Consider the following 20,429-nt stretch of genomic DNA (forward strand, 5'->3'; position numbering starts at 1 on the left):
CTTATAGAGGGTTTCTCGGAATAATTAATTATTAAACAGTCATGAAGGTTTTTAAAGTTGCCCCCCCCCCCAAAAAAAATGTGTTACTTCTACAGTATGCGATCAAGATCATGTGGTATATAGCAACGTTTTTTAACCTGGGGTGCAATTGTAAGCCCTGGGGGGTGGGGGGTACGATGCAACTAGAATTCCGGGGGGGGGGTACATATTAGCTATAAAGGCAGAAACAGCAAATTTCTTAAAGCGGTATTAGTTCATGCAAACAGCATGGTGGTTAAGTCAGTGTAATTTTTATTTTATTTTATTTTTTTCAAACTTGCTAAGAAGTGTAAGTAAGGTATTGGACAAGGTTAAGAAACATAGGCATCTATTCATTCATTGATAATGACCTAGAAACCTACATATATACATGTAATTAGATTAGATTCTATACTTGTTAGTAATTCATCTGCTCCCCAACAGGTAAATTTGTTTCCCAGTAGTCTTTATCCAGTCAGTGCTGTGGCCACTTTATTATGGAATCAGAAATATTGGCATATAATCTTTGTGGATGGTACTTCAAATTTTTGGGTAACTATAGGGGAGAAAATGTAGCCATCCATATACAGCTTGAACCCAGGACAATAGTATCATATCAGTGTAAATTTGTGCCTCTACTTTATTTTGTTATGAATCTCACATTCACAGTCTATAACAACCAGGCTTCTACTCTGTACTTTCCCACCCCCCCCCCTTTCTTTTTTGTCTTTCTAGAAGTCGATAAATATTATCAGTGAATGATGGATGGTCCAAATATTTAACTTCCATAAACTGTTGAGTAATATGACTTTTGCTATATATACTGTTGATGTGTTAGTTGTGTTTCAATTAGTCATGGTGTTGATACAGATCTGGCATGCCATTTAGAACAAAGCTGCTTTCTGTTCTGACTGTAACTGACTATCTAAATTCCAGAAAGGGCAACAGAGTTCACATAGGCACACATACATACACACACATATATTATATGTACTTTATATGTATACATATATACAGAGAAATGGTCTGCTTGGCACATGTTTGTTTGGTGACTCAAACATATTAGAAGTGTTAGTAACAATAACAGTGAACTTAAACAATAAGATTATGACAGGTTCTGCAGGTTACATGTTTAACCTGAAAGCATGGTTATGTAGGCTAAGAGTTGTACTGTATAGTATAGCCTACTTAGCCCATTAAAATTGGTTGAAGACGGGTTACTTCTACAAAACACTCTTGGCAATTCTAAGGCTGCCAAATATTTTGTTGACTCATGATCAATTTCTAAGAAGAGAATGATCGTGTTTTTGGTTTTTTTTAAAGTTTGAAATCTGATTCCTACATTATTGTAAACATGAGTCATGTTCTAGTATTTTAAGGGTCACCCAAAAATTGTGGTGGACTGCCAAGAAATTTTGGTATAGAAAGAAAAATGAAATTGTGGGGAAAAACTTGGCTACTTACATGTTCAATTACGTCAGTATCATAATATGGGAAAAATGAGGCAAACTTTACATCATGATGTAATACAGTATATATATTACATACCCGCTTGTTGTAATACACTTTTGTAACAGTATTCATCTGATATTAATGAAGTTGTTATATAGACATCATAATCTGAGTTATTTTAAGGTCATTCATTTTTTTGAGAAGGACATGTATCCATGCTATCCAGGAATTGTTAATGTTAAGTATTTCCATGTTTGACTGTGCATGTAAAATAATATAGACCATGTGAGTTTGCAAATCTTCATTTGGTATACCTATTATAACTCTCCATTTCTCTATAGACATAATTAATGAATTATTCTTTTAATGAAAGAAATAATCCTCTTGAATGCTTTACAGAGCTCTTAATAATCTTTATCAAATCTCTTGAACTTTTAAAGAGTTTTGAACTCTTCCCTGTAATCAGATCATCTTTTTCCCTGTCACCTAATTATTTTATGTTGTTAACTGTCATTAACATTCAGAACTAATTAAACTACTATTGTTATGATCTAGTGGCAGCTTTTTTATGCTCATTCAAACTTTGTTTTTCAATCTATTTTTATTTTCTCTTTCAAACCTTATCGATTGCTTGTCACAATGCGCTAATTATGTTAATATATGTATTTTACTGCACTCTCTCACCCTTCAAGGACTCAGCACCAATCAGATTGACCCCGCGATGCACTCACATTCTTCTCTCGTACACAAGAGCGGAAGTGTGAAATGCTTGATATAACCGTGAATGATCAATCAAAACCCACCATAATCTGATAGAAAATCAATTTCCCTCCCGAGCAAGCGTCATGTTCTTAGGGGTATTAAATACAAAATCAGATATCTGTGATCATTCCAAAGCCATTTGAATCGAGTTTTGCACGAAACGATTATTTCCCACGAGTGCCAAGAGAATGAGGTTTAAAAGTCGCATAATTACTGGGTAGTTCTCGACTGCGATCATATCATTTTTACTCTTCCATGGATCTAGGACGCCGTCACTCACCCACGACAAACTGTCGAGCTGTTATAATGTTGACTTTTCTTCCGTTTATTTACGGGCGCAGTATTTTTATTTTATGAGGGGAAATTTGTTAATATCTTTCTCTCTAGGGTCTCGCTCACCTTGTCCGCTACACAAAATAAATTTTCATCAATTGTGATATATGAAAGAAGTTTCCATCTTGAATCAGTGACCTTCTTCATCACGTTTATTGAAATTTGTGTAGATTATCGTTACAAGCTGTCCCAGTTCTACTGCTGAGGTTAACGTTGTCACAAGTGATACTATTTCGGGGATATGGGGGAGAGGAAGTGGGGGAGGGATTAGGGAAGGTAGATTAGGGGAGGTTGATTAAACAGTCAGCAGAGGTAGCCAGTGTACAGTAAAAGTAGATTAACAGTGGAAAATGGACCACTGACGGTTCTTGCAAAAATAGTTTCAAACACGAAGTTGGTGGCGCTATGGATCAACAGATAACCTGGTTAGGTAGACAGACCAGCTAGTGGAAGTGGAGTGGGGACAGGATGCCTGATGTAACCTAATTGGTACATATATGCCAGGTTACTTTCATCTCTGGCAGATTTAAATGAGTTGTAATCCAGGTTTTCTGTATGTGAAGAAAAATATATAGCCCTCCTCCCCACCTCCCCCCCCCCTCCAAAATAAAAGAAGGAGAAGGAAACGGAAGGAAGAACAAGTGACAACAGTACATAAGAGAACATAAAATGGGACCATGCTATGAATATTCAGTAGATCATGGACACTTATCATATTGCTTTTAAGTTAGTTTTATAAAATGGGACCATGCTATGAATATTCAGTAGATCATGGACACTTATCATATTGCTTTTAAGTTAGTTTTATAAAATGGGACCATGCTATGAATATTCAGTAGATCATGGACACTTATCATATTGCTTTTAAGTTAGTTTTATAAAATGGGACCATGCTATGAATATTCAGTAGATCATGGACACTTATCATATTGCTTTTAAGTTAGTTTTATAAAATGGGTCCATGCTATAAATATTCAGTACTAGATCATGGACAATTAATGTTCTTCTTTAAAATTAGTTTCTAAAGTATGATTTTTCATAAAGCAATTAATCAGGGAGCTATAATGCATCTAGGTGTCAAAAAAGCAGGTCAGGTACTAATTCAGGGATATATAACAGAGAGCAGATCTGACTGTTTAAACCTCCCATCATGTGGTTTGTTTTCTTTTAATTTCAGAACACCCAACAGGAGTTGATTGTCACAGATCATGTTCTTACCAAGGACGAGATTAGAGACCTAAGGATGAGCGACAATTGGGAAGACAGCCTGAAGAGGTCACAGAAGATTATCCAGGTAACGCATTATCCGCGGCGGAATTGGACTAATTTGTACATGTAATTTGTATACAATGTGCGTTCGTTGGGAGGGCGGGGCAGGGCAGGGGGATCATGGACTTCATAAATGGTTAAACTGTTAAAGGATGTCGTCAGCCAGAATTCAGTCTTAATTAGGCTATAGTCCAAGAAAATAGAAATATTAGAGTGCTAGTAATATTTCTATGGCTATTACTGATTCCAAGATACTCACTTTTAGAATAAATGTTAAAATCGTCTGGAATGGTCCTTTAAAGCTAAATTGATGATGATGTCATTGGGTCCTCAGTGCAAGCCTTAATGTTAAACTTAATCCACTGTTTTAACTTAAATCTAATAACTCAATCAAAATATGTTCTCATTTTTCATATTGACAACACAGCACCCTTAGATGACATTCAACACCACTTATCCTTGACAAATTTGTATTAATGCATTTCAAGCTATATGTCATTGGATGCCATGAAATTCTTACTTTTTCCCCCCATTAAAAGTTTTGTTTCGCACTGGAGGGAACTGGCTTAATGGTTTCATGTATGTAGATTATAAGTAGTACAGTTGGCTTTAATTAATGAAACTCTGCTAGCTGTTCAAGGGTCATCTCTCAAAAAATTTAAAGTGTTACATAGAGAAATACAAACCGGGAACAATGACAGTGATATTTTTATTTCCATTCTATAACATATCGCAATTATTTTGTGCCCTTTTAAACGTCCACCCTTTAAAACGTCCACCCGTTGTAGGCAGGTCAGTTGTGAATCTACTTTACCAGCCACAAATCTACTTTGACAAGTAGACACGACTTCCGCTCCAAATCTCTAATGTGGCATGTTTAAAATTTGTCTCAAGTGATTTTCCTTGGACAAATATTGGGACTATTGAGCGTTCAAGCATTTGAATAAAACAAGATAATTCAACGAAAGACACTAAGCAGCAATAGCAGTGCTAGGTACTCTATAGTTTAGCATGAATTATTTAATACTGAACTTTCACTTTGGGAACAATTGTTGGAATAGTAGATATATTTCGTCAGCAGGATTGTAAGAGGTGAATTTGGATTTCCGTTTGTCCAGGTTTCCGAATGAACAGGGTCTAGATTACAGGAGTTGTACGTGATAAGAAAGAAAAAGGAAAGTCTTGTTATTCAAATTGATTGTTTCACACTTGTAAGCTAAATTTGACTTTCAGAAATTTGTATTCGCTGTTATGTAATATAGAACTGTCCTCAGTGACTATTATCCCTACATCTTACTAATCATACAATTTTTGTTTTGTTGGAGTAGAATCTACCCATTGCTACAGTGTTTATGATCAAATATGCCTCAATTTTTCTATCTTGTTTTATTTGTAGGATGGGTGCCTGGAGCTGTCAGAGACTGGAAAGGCATTAAAAGTTCAGTCTGAACGCCCTCATTTAGTTAGCCTCGGAGGTAGTCGGATCAGTACAGCAGTAACTCTACATCCATTGGTTGAAGGTCAGTATATATTTATGTTGCTCCCTCACTTACCTGTCTCAGGTCATTCAGGTGTCACACCAGGTCACTCGGTGTCACACCGTTAGAGTGTCACACCAGGTCACTCTAGACATATTAAAGGGAGATCGTGTAAGTTGCGAGGAGACAGGTAAGTTTGTTATTCATATCCAAACCAGGTAAGGTTTGTACATAACATGTAAGGATGTACATAGCCCGTATATATGACAAGTTAATTGGATTGCCCGTTTTGCTTATTTAAAGCATTTGTGCACAGTAGGATGTATTATCAAGTAGAACATGATTTTATATAGTGATATTCGTAGACGGAATGCCTCCATGTTGTTCTTAATGCCTAACATGGTGAACAACGTAATCACAATGAGATCAACATAGCCACAGTGAGTTCAAGAATGGCTGTATAACTAATGTGAGTTTTGTGACACATATCCGTCTCTTCTTATGTCCATATTAGGCATCACTCGTGTGGGGACCCAGGAGGCCATTCCCCAGCCAGACATCTTCATATTCGGTAAGGATGTCCTGGAAGACCATTGTCAGATCGAGAATCGCAACAACATCGTCACCCTCTACCCGAATGGGCACTGCCTCCTAGATGGTGAAAGAGTCAAAGGTCCAACGAAATTATCGCAAGGTAAGTCAAACCTTTGACTTGCCGCTAAAACACTTTGATCATCAGAGAACAGTGAAAGTCATTCTCATTGTTTATTCTCTCCCTTCCCCTCCCCCAACCCACCCATTTCTGCTTGATCTAGTTGACCCACGAATGTATTTTTTATAGTAAAAGCAGATTGCCAGAAAGTGTTTACTTTCAATGCCTTTCAGGCAATGTTTGCAATTTTGTCTCATTTTTTGGGTCTTTGATGGTAGGATTATATTATTGACGGTCAACAGTATATCACACTCGTAAAACCTAACGAATCTTGGCTGGCAATGAACCAATTGTTTTGAAAATTTGTTACTTCCAGGGATCCAAAAGCTCCTTTCTGTGTCTGTGTCAAATTGTGCAAAAAACTTGGTCAGAATTTTATAGCTGAAAGGTCCTTTCAGACTGTTCAAGTTTGAAAGAAAACGAAATATATTTAGATTTCCTTTTAGTCTCTGTGCCTTCTAGTGGTGAAATTATGTTTATGTAATTCCTTTCAAGATTTTTGGTTTTAACAAAATTTTTGGTTTTAATAAACATCCATCTTCTCTTCTCTGTTTTAGGTGCTATGATCTGCTTCGGTAAATCTTGCTTCTTCAGATTCAACAATCCCACTGAGGCCAAACGCCTCAAACAGTCTTACCCGACGACTCAGAGTCGAGGCGAATACCGCCCCCAACATGTTCCACAGCACGCGGGTCGTGCCCACGGCTCCACAAACGGTTCAGCCGTGAACTCTGACAATGTTTACTCGCACACGGGAACGAACGGCCTCAGCGGCCATGGAAACTATAATTCCAATCACAATGCTCAACCCGGTGGCGTGGGGTTTGACGCAAATTTAGAGAGAGAACTGAAGCAGATCCTACAGACAGTATCTGACAACGAGGCCATCCTCGCGGAGACGTTTGCCGGCTCGGACGAGATGATGACCGCATCCTCCGAGAGACAGGATCTCCTGAGCCCGGCGTCGACGATCTCCCTGGGGAACCACGAAGATGACAGGCACCTGTCGGATTCCGAGTCACGTTTCATTTACGGTGACACGTACCTGCGGGAAACAGCAATTACAGATGACGAAGATGGTTTTACAGCGCGGAACAGCTCCAGGCAAGGCAGTAGCAGCACAGACTCAAGGGAAGGAAGAAGCAATTTGACATTGCCGTCCGCCACAAATCCTCTCAGGACCGCCTACGAGGAGAGGAACAGACACACGAGCCCCAGTCCCACTCGCAAAGGGGCTTCGGGTATCACCACGAGTCCTCATAACACGCTGGAGAGGCACATTAAAGGGCCTAACTCGCCCAGCAGGATCAAGTTGGGACAGAGCAGTTTGTATTCAAACAAGAACAATAATTCACCAGTATTGTATGAGGAGGGCAGCACGGAGGTGTCCTCCCCGTCCAACGTGAGCACCAGCTTGATGACCAACGTCACCAGCGCCCTCGTCACAGATCGTGGATCGTCCGGTTCAGACCAGTCGAATTCCACTCTGAGCTCTTCCTCCTCGAGCGGCTACGGCCACCACAATGGGGTAGTCCTCCGTGAGAAGAAGACGTCGAGAGAGAACCTTAGTAGCTTGCAGCAGCAGAATCAACATTTTACCTCACAGTCTCCCCCCGTCGACCCCTCCAACGAATTCACGGGTCTCTTGCCGGAGGATCTCGCCCCCAGGGAAACCCTGTACTTGGATCCGGACGACTTTGAAGATGAAACTCAGAAGGAACTCTGCAAGCAGCACATGGAGGCGGTCCAGCAGAGGAAGCAAGAGCAACGAGCAGCAGAGATCGAACGGCAGAGGATGGAGGAGATACTGAACATCTGCGCCGAATACCAGGAACAATCCACCCAGGAGGAGAGAACTCAACAGATCGGCCCCGACGTGACCAGTCCACAGCCGGACCTGGTCGCGCCCCTTCCGAACGGACGTCAGGGCGGGTATGACTATGTCCAGGACTCTAGACCTTCAAATCTGGTCACACCGTTACCGAACAGTGACTCCTTGATGATCCCTCTGATATCCGGGGGTTCTTCCCCACATAGCCCTCGGAGTCCCACCTCCCCAGAACTACACCCTCCGCCGGAAGATCCTCTCAATCACCACTCCAGGGCGAGGAGTTCGAAACAGACGACGACGTCCGCGACAATACCCGTCAGATACGAGAAATTGAAGGACCCGGATTCCCCGCCACTCTCTCCGGGGTACCAGAGCGACTCATCTCAGGGGCCTCCGAAACCGCCTCGCACCCCACCGAGCGAGATGGAGAGTAAAGGAGATACCCTGAAAAGAGCACAGGTGGTGAGTGATAAATCAATTCCTCAAGGGCAAAGGTCATGTATCATAAATAACCTCAAATACGAGAGATGTAAAAAAACGAAAAAGAGGAAGGGAAATTGAAAAAAAAACCCCAATAAATAGCATTATAATAGGCGAGTGAATATGATATTCTTCTTCCTGTCCCATCTATAAAAATAAAAGGTTGAAGACAAAAGAAATATGGTGTGTTTTAATGGACTAGGATACTCTTTTTTTGTATTCATTGGATCAGCGGACAGATATTTGCCTGTAAACAATTCTGGCTTTGTGAAGGACCACTAACAGTAGTATTTCAGTTTGATGGGCTTCATAAAGGATACCAAGTTAATTCATCCAACATCAATCAAAATCATTGATGAAACTAAACATACCATTAGTTACTGATTAACAAAAGTATTTAAAAACTTCAGAAAGTTTTCATTAAACACCCCTTCCCCCCATTGGTTATGGCATTAATACTATAATCTACATGAGTGCCCAAATGGTCAACAAACTCTTTCGTAATGATTTCATGATTTCGTAAACGTGATTTCTGGCATGGAACAGTTTTCGTAATGGAAGGTTAAATTGTTCCTGCTGCGTCGGTACATAATTAATAGCCCAACACCAGGATAGCAATCTGCAATGTAGCCTTGAATGAATTGGCAATCGGCGAAGGTAGTTTGTGGTAATTAAGATAAACGCCGTTATCAATGAGTCCATCTCTTAAGTAGGAGTTCCTGTTCTGCATAATCTGCCTTCTCCTCCTTCCGTATGTCGAAGGAATTTCCTGTTTGTGAAATATACGTTACAGTTTAGTGAAAGCTACATTGTGACTCTATTAGTTTAGAAGGTCGCCATTCTATAGTCGTGTGTTGGAGACATAAGCTAGGCTTTGTGGCCTATCGATAAACCTAACCTGAAGTATTTAAATTCTCTGGGCCATCATCAGCCAGCCAATAAATTTTACCAGAATGGCATCAACCAATCAGCATTCTGCACATCAGGTAGCGTTAAAGACATCAACCAATCAGCAGTTAGTATACAAGAGTCGTCATAAACTATAAACTCATTCCAGTCAGTAATACAGGGTGTCGTCGCAGAGGTATTTTGTAGCTGAAAAAATGTCTTCGAATAAAGTGAACTTGAGTTTAGATTTTGTGGCATATTGAAGAAAAAAAAAATCTTAACCACATTAATGTACCATGGTGTCATTATCATCCAATAAGCATTATTTGAATGTTCTTATGTAATAGTTCTTATCCAATCAGCAGTTAGTATACTTGTCATTAACCAATCCCAATAAGGTATCCAGGGTGTCGTGGACCAATCAGTGAAATTTTCTCTTAATAGGTTTTTGAGGGAGGGGTGGGGGGAATGTTCAAATTGTATGTATTTAGTTTAACATTTTACAAGCTTAGAGATTATGGAAAGCCTCTTGCATAAAAGTAATCAAATCCTTAAAGGAGGAACACTAAATAAAGAGAAGGTTTTAACATTTATATAAAAAAAAACAATTGTAACAAATTGACAAGTTTTTTACTCCAGTTTCGTACCCAGGCCAAGGTTGATTTTTGTAATGCATTGCTGTGCATGACCAGAAATGAACAGACTTCTCTGCTAGTGGAAACAGGCAGCTTGCATCAACTCATTCAAAAGTTTACAAAACAATCGCATCTTACATCTTTTTCCGCCTGACAGCTTCAACCGGAAGAGGTCGAGGAATCGCTTCAAAAACTGGAAAACGCCAGGAAACATTCCATCTTTAAGATCGAGACCCTGGAGAAGGAAATAGACGACCTGGAAGCCCAGGAAACGGAGACCCTCCGCGAGGTACGTCGTCATGGTTATACGACCACCAGCTGGTGGTTTCTTTCTCAAGTACAAATGTGGGTTTCCTATTGTTAAAAGAGTTAGGTGGCCTTGTATTGTTGCTAACAAAATTGAACAGAATTTGTTTTAATATTTACATAGCTGTTCTTGACAGTGCTGTGGAGCAAATGTAGGTTTGGTATGATGTAAGTCTATCGTTGATTTGCTGTTGGCTTGAAGTTGATCGGTTTGGTTAGAAGAGAGCATTATCAAACAATGGATTTATATCATTTACATCCAGGGTTTAAGAGGGGAAAGGAGAAAATCCAGACAATTGGCATATTTTGTAAACCCAAAATAGCTAGATCTATCCATATGGGAACTCACATTTTGGCCACAAGTCTCATCGTTAAAACAAGCGAAGGGATAATTAAACTAGGTCTAACTTATCAGAGTCCATTCTCACAAAAATTTAACTTTCTTGAGCTCAATGGCTTGGTTTGTCGTTTCGAAGTCTTGCTTCCTGGGTCGAGTAAAGGAATTTGATTTATTTTGTCAGACGTTAAAGGAGTGATAGATTTTTTTTTTGGGGGGGGGGGGAATTTTTTCCGCTGCCTTCTTGAACGCTGCCTCATGAGATCTTGTTTTCTTTCTCTTCCATTTCTGTTTATATTATGTTGTCTTTGCTCATTAATATGCATGAATACAATTAACATGATATGCTTGATACTAAAATGTTGCATGCTCATTTGCATGTATGCAAATATCTGTGGGTATAATCTTTCTGTTTGTTCCAAACTGCTAACACTTCATGTATATATATATTTATATTACCTTTCTGCCTGCTAACAATTCTGTGAAATATTCTCTTTTAATTTATTTGTCTTATATATTGGGAACCAATCAAATGCTGCCTTGCTAAACCTGTTTAATTACCCCTAACCAATGATCAACAACAAATGAAAAAAAAATATGGTCTGTTGTATAACCTTCATAATGTCATTGTAAACTGTGGCTTAACTTTTGTATGAAAAAACTGATATTAATATTTTGTCGTACATGTTTGGATGTAATGTAATCCTACTGAAATATATGTAAATCCATCTCCCATCTTTTCCCTACTTAACCCCCATCCCCCCCTTCAACCAATTAAAAAACAAAATCTCCCTCAAATGGTCATTTATTTGTGTAAACCTAACATCTTGCTATGGTAAAATAAATGTGTTGCGATCTGTTTCTGAAAAAAACAAAATATAACCGAATTCTTCAATACTGCTTGTCGTCACTAATTACACACGTCGGTAACTTTTCGATGGACACCCTCCTCTCCCTAATATTTACGAACGAAAAAAAAAAAACCTCAAACACGACTAAACCATTAATCGGCATGTCGGGTGACGTGTGTGGCTTGTCAAATACAGCTGGAGATAGAGGCTGCCCTCTTGGAGGCGGAGCATAAACGAAAGCTGCTGCACCTCAAGGAGCAGGAGGAGAACATGAGCACCTTGGAGAGAAACAAGAGGCAGCTGAACTCCTCTGCTGTCCATCAACGGGACAAGGTTCCTGAATTTTCAATTTTCCTCTTTCGAGTAGCGTAGATCGTAGTTACAGTCACAGTATTAAATATACGGTATTTTAAAAACAAGCGTAAGGTTAAAAAAAAACAGGAGAACAGTGTGGCCAAAACTATGGGGTATCGTCTGTTGTTGGGATATAGGAGGCTATGGAGGAGGGGGGCATTGAACTATGATGGCCGTTGGGGTAAAGGGGACTATGGAGGAGGGGGGGCTGTTGAACTATGATGGCCGTTGGGGTGAAGGGGGGGTGGTGTTATAACATCCTGTAAACTTTTAGCTGTCAATAGATGAGTATGAATCATTTCCAAGACCTAAATCTCCTTTAGTTATAACAGAATACTCACTCCCCTGTCCCCCCCCAACCCACCCACCCAAAGAAAGATAAAACAACAACAGAAAATAAATGAAAATAGAAAGAAGCAAAGACTGCTGTAACAGTTTTTTGAGGTGAATGATAAAATGTATGCAGCGGTTTAATAAGGCGAGCAAATGGTTTGACAAGCTTCACTTTGCAAATTAGATAATGTAAGTCATCCAGAAACAGATGAATGAGTCCAAAGATATCGTTTTACATTTTGCAAATCTTTCTGTGACGAATTTTGTCGATGCCTTTCTGTAAAGAATTAGCGAAGTTTCTTTGGGGCTGGGTTTCCTCTTTCTTACAGGGTTGCGCTCTTCTTCTCCTAAAAATATTTTGACTGCTGTCTATTTTATCTTGTCTGTAAATACCAATTGATACATCTCGTTTGAGAGCTTGGCATTTGATGAGGTCAGGTCGTGGTGGAGAAAGCAAGAGTATCTGTGGGAACAGCTGGGCAATTTAAAACAAAAGTTTGCCTGGTTGCAGTATCCCTGGGAAATCAGTATCATGGCTTCTAGGTTATTTCAAATACCCATTAGCATAAACTGACTTGTCTTTGTCAAATTGTGAAATGTTTGAACTAATTGAAAATAGACGTAAGTGAGGGGTCAACTGGTCTTAGCCGACTGTTGATAAAAAGATGTGGGAAAGAAAGATTTGAGAAACAAAATGAATTGGAAAGAAAAGTTTTTGAGTTTTGGATTTGATTTAGAAATACTAGCAAGAAACTTTGAATTATTTTAACCTTGTTTCTTTCTGTTAATAACCTCAGGTTTGTTGTTCAGGTGATACATGAATTTAATACTGATTCTTCAAACTCGATTGTATGTTGCAGAAGTTTCAAAAATGGAAAAAAAAATAGATCTTACTAAATACACCCCTCCCCCCCACTAATAAGGCAAGACAAATTTAAGGTGGTGCGCTTTGCAGGAATTGCACAAAGCAGCTCTTTGAACAAATGCCCAACTTCCTGCCATACCCACTTGCCCCCCTCCCCACCTTTGTCCCTGAAACCTAAAAAAAGAAAATGAAAAATATGAAAAAGCTTTGTAAGCTTAGCTTACCATGTTTAACATTATGGTGAGGAATCGAGAGATGAATTTGCCGATGGCGTTGGGAATTTTGTCGTTACTAAGCCAACCCATCAACTACTTAGGAGAATATGTAAATATTCATGATACAATCATTACAGATTAGTGGGGATCCTATTCTTAACTGGGACATGTTATCGTCGAAGCGTGCTTGTTATGCAATCAAGCATGCTGGACGGTACTTCTTAAAATTAATATAATATTAACGAGCCCTCTGGATGCAGGTTGAATATTCATGAAGTAAAGACGTTAAAAAAGAAAGACAAAGGGTTATGATTGGTTATTAGCAAAGCAGCTTGCTGATTGGTGGCTTTGGTTGGGATGATGCACTTTGCACTGCTCTTTCTTCACACCAGCTAATCTTACTCCACAGGAGAGGGACCTCCTGGAGGAATCTAGAAAGTCCCTGCAGCAACTAGAGCAGAGACACTTGGAATCTAAGCGAGAGTTTGACCTCTGCACCCACCCCGCCCGGAAGGAGGTCCTGGGAGACCGACTACGGGGAGAGATGGAACAGCTGGACCTAGAGAGGAAACGGTTCGAGGACCTGGAGTTTAGCCAGTTGGAGTTAGAGGCCAGGATCGAAGAAGAGAAAGAAATTATGGAGTTAGAATTAAAAAGGGAAGCTAGCGACGAGAATGACAAAATCAAAGCCACCAAGGTTTGTGATTTAGTGTCCAAGAGGGAGGAAAATAAAAAGCATTAGTGTCCGAGGGGGGGAAAAAATGCAAAATTTTCATGATTTTTGTTTTGTTTGACCATTTATCCGTTCAAGTTGAAACAGACTTCAAAGAGAAAAAGGTATTAGAAAAAGAATAACATATCTGTTAAAAAATTGCACAAAGAAAATAGAAAGAGGATAAATAAATAAATAAACAGAAAACAAGAACGATATTAGAGCCATGTGTGGTGGTTCTTCTCTGTTGAGTCTTTTAAGTACAAGTGAACTGTGTGGCTAGCTTTTCTTGTTAAAGGCTTCAATGTTTGTACTTAGTAAAAAATTTGTAGTGATCTGCACAGCAACATCATACTGCATTGGTTATTATCATTCCCTAATGTCATAGGAAAATTGATATTTTTTTCAAATCACAATGAGCAGATAATTCTGTGAGATAGCCATAATAGTGTTGCCTTACTTCTACATAATACCAAAATGGGAGTATGAATGGAACTATTAATTTTGAATCAGATGGTACCCCCCCCCCCCTCCTCCTCTCAAATTCCCTCCATATAAAAGCTAAGTCATTAAATAGTAAAATGTAATCATGATAGTAATAATAATAATAATGAACGAAAGTGTAAAGAAGACATGGACAGCATGAAGGTCAGACATAGGAAGGTCAAAAAAAAAAAAATTAAATAACAAAAAAAATTAGCTATGAAAATTGCAATTTTATGTCAAGATATTTCAGAATTTTACATCAGCTGCTAACTGGCCATATTCAGTGTATGTTAATCGGTGCACCTCAATTCACAGCACTCCAAATAAACCAAAAAGGGTAAAAGCAGATAAATTAACATCCACGGTGATTGTTTATACTAATTCCATTTATAGGACTACACTGCGAACTTTATACATAGTGAAAGTGTTGTGAGATGCAGCAGTTCAGTTCTCAATTGTCATGGAGTGGTTCGCTTTGTCTTTCGTTTCAACAAAGCATGCTCATAAAGTCTGTGTGCTTAATTATGATGTCATGTTTCTGAATAAGCCGATAGAGAAACCAACATTTGTCGGGCATTGTCTGCCTATCCGCTTCACGAAACCTCTCTGAATAAATTAACAGTAGACAGTTATGACACATCATACAATTTCTAATTAGTGAGTCCTTAGACAAAAGAAAGATCAAATCATTTTCTTTGTCAATATCATCGAGACATTTTCCAGCTGTCGAGAAGTCTCACTTAGTTTTTAATTTTAGTTTCACTTGAAAAAGAAAAAAAGGGAAAGGAAAGTAAAAAACAACAGAAACAAACACTTGATCTTCCTATGTGGAAGGCATCCCATTCATTGGTCAAACTGGTGTCACCATGGTAACACAGGTGGCAGAGTAATAAATGTTCATTCAAGTGTATTATGAAGTCATTTAAGTGTATCATTGCAAGAGTTGCTGTGCATCCAGATGTATCTACCTCCCTCCATGAGCTAGCTGGCTTTATTTACATGTACTGCATTTGGCTTGTATGGTGATGGTTTGCTAAACTACTATGTATGGTAATTTGGCCTCCCTGTGTTTACAGCTGTCTTTATTAATAATCTCTGACCCCTCCCCTCCCCCCCCATAACAAAAAGTGATTATATTTTTCATTTCTGTACTCCCAACTTCTTTTCATTACGTTTACATATTATTATCTTTTTCGTTACATCATGTACCTTGAAACATCCATGTATTATCTAAGACCTTCTTTTTCGGGTACAACGAGAAATGCGACATAGAATTGTGTTTGTGTTACTATCGTGTGAAAACTTCCAAAAGTCGACGATGGTATCTGGAAGTCAAAATTTATCAAACAGCGATATGGGCTTTGAAAACTTGGATGATTTTGATGTATAAATGAATTGAATGAAACATGTGTATGCTTGCTAAAAGGAAAGTATACATTACGGCATATGCACTTTAACATACCGTGGCATAACGCTCACCCAATCTGCATGCAATTATCAAAATTAGCTCACCATGATGAGGTCATTAGACTTCTGTACATCTGCACAAAAAGCTTTGTTTTTATGGACGCATCACCAAGTTTTGAAATAAAGTAAAAGAAAGCTTACAGCTTGGATGATGTGATAATGAAAAGGCAAGATAAATCAGTCTTTGTAAATGATATTATATTGTATAGTGGATCAATAGTGATAAATGAACCGTGTATGGTCGCTTCATACAAATTGACTTTGGTTACCAACCAATGGGCTTTTCTCTAATATAGACTTTGGTTACCAACCAATGGGCTTGTCTCTAATATAGACTTTGGTACCAACCAATAGTCTTGTCTCTAATATACTTTGGTTAGCAACCAATCAGCTTGTCTCTAAGTGACCTTGGTTGCCAAACAATAGGCTTGTCTCTTCCAGGTCACTTTGGTTTCTATGGCAGAGTCAGAAACGTTAATTGCTAAACTTGAAGGAAAATTTGACATTTCTCGACCGTTGATCTTACTATTGAGTCATGATACAATATCAGTTAATACAAGACATGATGTTACTATAAAAAAAGTGCAATTTTCATAAGAACTGGCAATTATCTTGAATCACCATGGCAACAGATGGTAAAATGTTAGATGTTCCTTTAAAATTACTTAATGGGATCATTAGAGACATCATACTTAAAAACAACAGGGCAACGAAAGGACAACTGACAACTATGTTGCCAAATTGGCAATTAAGTTTCATATCAAGTTACTGTAGTGGCTTCAGATGTCATTGCAGGCAATCGTTTAGTGTTCAAATTCTGTGTAGCAGTATTGAATGTTTGTCAGTATTGCGATATGGGATAAATCATTCCCTGAAATGTTACCTTGAATTCAATGCAACAGGGCAATGATAAACAACTGGCTACGCTGTGTGGCAAATTTTTCAATTCAATTCAATATCAAGTCATGTAAGTCATTTCAAATACATAATGGGCAAGGAAAAGAAGTGGCAATTTGGTGGCAAATGTGCCTCTAAATATATCAAGTTACTTGGAATCGCTTCAAGTGGCAGCACCATCATCATCCTCATCATCATCATTTTCATCTTCATAATCTTTGCTAAAAAAAGAAGAAAAAAGACCAAAGTGAGAGAAATACATAGATTAAGGAAAAAAGCTGTTAAACTGATGATGACAAAATTCTACTATAAAAGAAGGGGCTTAACAAATTTTGATGCTTTTATTGAAGCTATACCCTAGGCTAGCCTCACTACTCGAATAATTGTCAAATTATGTCCTTCATGTTGGCTAGCCGCGTTACTCGATTAATTGTCTTAAATTCTGTCCTTCATGTTGGCTAGCCTCACTATTCGATAAATTGTCATATACTTCTCGCCTTCATGTTGAGATTTGTGTCAATCGTTGTTTGTATATAAATATTATATGGGGATAACTTTAAACAAAAAACCAAAAAGCCTTTTGAAAATTAAATTTTCTCCATCTTCGTCTTTCTCCCCTCCCTAGTCTTCTGTCTCCGAAATCGATCTTCAGATGAGTAACATCATAAGGACAGCGAAGGAATCGACGGACATGTTGGAAACAAAAAGGCGAGCAACTTTGGAAATGCTAAGGAAGGTTAGTTCTTAGTCTATTAGATGCTGGAAAGTGCAATGTCCTGACTGACTGGTTGGCATGTTATAATGAGAAAATATCTGACCATGATTGGTTTACACTGGGGGTAAAAAGTAGGCTGGTCCAGCTCCTTGCCATCATCAAATCACACACAACCCCCCCCCCCCCCGTCTCTCTCCCCGTTCCCCATCACACAATGTGATCTGTTTGCATCCAATGATGTATTGTACATTCCATTCAAGAAGTTTAATTGTGTTTGTATTATCTTCTTAGTCAGTCTTGGTATTAGTTGGTATTAGTACATTAAAACTTACTATCATAATTTATGTAAGGCTATGTAGAATTATGTTTTCTGACTAGGAATTTGTATTCAAAAATATATAAATAAATAAGGAAAAAAAATAAGAAAAAAACACAGAAATATTGACTAGAACCTTACTGAAATCACTGACATCACCTTAGGCAAGTTCTTGACACAAGAATGTAACATTGCCTCCTGAAGTCCCTTTCCAGCCCCCTCCTGGGTTGTGTGCTGCAGTACCAGTACCAAGTACCAGGACTTATTATGTACTGTGGAATCTGATATGGTTCCCCCACCCACCCCAACTAAGAAATGGTTTGCATAGGGATCAACACAAAGTATTGTAAAGGTCAGTTGGTGGACCACTGGTCTTTTATTAATCCAGAGATCACTGGTTCAATTCCCAGTCAACAGAAGAGTGTTAATATCAAAACAGGGACATGTCATCCAGCCAATAGTGTATTGTACTTTTCATGCAGAGTTAATTTAGTTATTGCAGAGGCTGACCGGGCAATTTGGGTGACTTTTTTTAAATTATAATCCCAGATGTTCAGGTTGAGTACTACCACATGCTATCTATAATTTGCCATATCTTTTCGGTAGCTTGCAAATGAAGGAACATGTTTGCTTTGTGACTTCTCTGAAATAAATATGGTTGCTGAGCTCTTGACCCATCACAGTTGAGGGGGAGGGAGAAGGGGGAGGAAGAAGGGGAGGGGGAGGGAGCAAGGGGAGGGGAGAGGAGGGGAGAGGGTGGATGTTGGCTAGCCATCTCCTTGACACATGAACATCCCCGAATAAAGTTGCAGCAATATTTTCAGTTTTCAATCCCGCCCACTTGCCCCTTCTTTCTTCCCTTTGTTGGAAAGCTATTTTAAACTGCTTGGATTTCATGCATGTAATCCGAAGATATCTCTACAAGTTACAAACTTTACTTCATATTCACTTCTTTCTATCTGGTTTAATCTAGAATATATTTCCTAGTGTATGTTGTACACCTTGTTAGATTACAAGTATTGTGCTAAACATTAATGGAGGGTAGAAACATCGACGTCTAGTTGTTTTGCCGTGACCGAATCAATCGCCTCGATCAACCTGACATTGCATAATATCAATTTACTAGTATTCCATCCTGTTTGCTATGTTAATCTGTCTCCCATTACGGATAAATGTTGAACAACCTGTTTAATACGTTTGGTAGTAAGTGAGTGAGTGAATGATTCATACGCATGCTTCCTCAAAATGAATTAATGTTTCCTCATAATGTGGTTATTTTTATCTTGACCTTCTTCTTCTTCTCCATCGGTCAGGAGCGAGATTTGTTGGAGAGTATAGAGACCCAGTACAATAACTTGATGGTACAGTACTCCAAGAACCCTCAGGAATCTGTAGAAATGGTAAGATCGATGCTCGTAAATGTCATTTTACCAGGTGTTTAAAAGAGTATTAGCCCCACCCCTACCTCCAGTATCAGTGAAAGTGGTCCGATGCTGAGGTTTAGACATATACTGTAGTAGTAGGACGGTGACACTAGGTGACGGTCCCGGGAGCAGGAATGGGTGCCAGAATTGCACGTCTGCCTCGTTATCCTCTGACTATTCATGAGGGAAAAGAGAAGGCTCGACAGAGACCAGCCTATATCCGTCATCACACGGGTATAGGGTTTGCAATGAGCCTCTGTTGGATCCCTAACTTTGGGAAATACCAGACACAGCTATACTTAAATTGATATGCTGAAGATTGAAGTGACCAATATTTGACATTCTAGCATATTAGCAGACAGCATCTGAAATTTCTGACGATATCTCGTCCTTGGTCTGCTCAATTGAAACAACAAACTGCCGCTCAAGGTTTCAACAAAATTGTTCCTCTTCACGGCGTTGTGATTATGAGAATTACTTCAGAAGTCAATGTTTAACTTCACCTTCTGAATCGCTCACAGTCAGTATTCATTCCACTCTCGGATATCAAAAGAAGAAAACTTTAATAATCAGCGGTTGTCCTTCTCCTTCTCCACAGCAAGCCAAGATCAAAGAATTATCCGAACGGAGGCTGAAACTCCATTCGGAGATGTCTCTCAGCGACGAGTACCTAGCCAGGAGAAAGAGCCACGAACTGGTCGATGCAAGCCCACCTCTATCTCAGAATGGAGATTCTGCCTCGTCTGTGCATCTATCACCAGCGAAGCAGGCCCAGAAAGGATCGAGTCTATTAATGGACATCGAGAGAAACAGGAGACAGACGTTGGAAGCGACAGGTAAGAGGATAACGCTCGACTTGCGAGTGATTCTGCTTTGACCCTTCCCTAAGCATCTGCTACAGATCAGGTGCATCTTGAGTGTCGCCCTCGTTTGAAGCATTTATGAGTTTTCTGCAATATTTATAAATAATTTTACTTAAACAGGTCATGAACCTATGCAGGCAGTCAAGCGTTCCTACTGTTCCTCTTTTCTTCTCCCTGCTCTTTTATGCCTAATATCAAAATGTAGTGTATTACCATGGAAGCATATATCAGTGTCTATGGTTACGAGAGTGCACAACCGCAGGAAACTAATTGTCTTTGTGGCATGTCTAGTACCGACTGAGAACCACAAATAAGAAAATAAAAAAAAAAGTTTCTCTCCCTTTCTTGGGGGGCACTTCACACTTTAGTTTTATGAAGTAGAGGTTAGGCCTCACAGTGAAGATTAGTTTGTATGTGTGTGTATGTTAGA

General features: G+C 39.1%; 1 protein-coding gene across 7 annotated transcripts in view; it reads left to right on the forward strand.

The window, feature by feature from the left end:
- LOC139977250 (uncharacterized) overlaps positions 1-20,429 on the forward strand; it is a 131,404-nt gene that overhangs the window by 100,909 nt on the left and 10,066 nt on the right. For 5 of the 7 annotated variants that reach the window (XM_071986523.1, XM_071986522.1, XM_071986518.1 and 2 more), the window contains 10 exons: positions 3,743-3,859; positions 5,231-5,354; positions 5,827-6,006; positions 6,582-8,317; positions 10,016-10,147; positions 11,548-11,685; positions 13,529-13,816; positions 17,307-17,417; positions 19,026-19,112; positions 19,735-19,972. In XM_071986523.1, the coding sequence (XP_071842624.1) occupies positions 3,809-3,859; positions 5,231-5,354; positions 5,827-6,006; positions 6,582-8,317; positions 10,016-10,147; positions 11,548-11,685; positions 13,529-13,816; positions 17,307-17,417; positions 19,026-19,112; positions 19,735-19,972 (3,085 nt within the window). In that variant the 5' untranslated portion in view covers positions 3,743-3,808. The remainder of the gene's footprint in view (positions 1-3,742; positions 3,860-5,230; positions 5,355-5,826; positions 6,007-6,581; positions 8,318-10,015; positions 10,148-11,547; positions 11,686-13,528; positions 13,817-17,306; positions 17,418-19,025; positions 19,113-19,734; positions 19,973-20,429) is intronic. The other 2 variants (XM_071986519.1, XM_071986524.1) reach the window with 2 other exon arrangements.

The sequence above is a fragment of the Apostichopus japonicus genome, chromosome 12, assembly GCF_037975245.1.
Source record: "Apostichopus japonicus isolate 1M-3 chromosome 12, ASM3797524v1, whole genome shotgun sequence".
NCBI lineage: Eukaryota > Metazoa > Echinodermata > Holothuroidea > Aspidochirotida > Stichopodidae > Apostichopus > Apostichopus japonicus.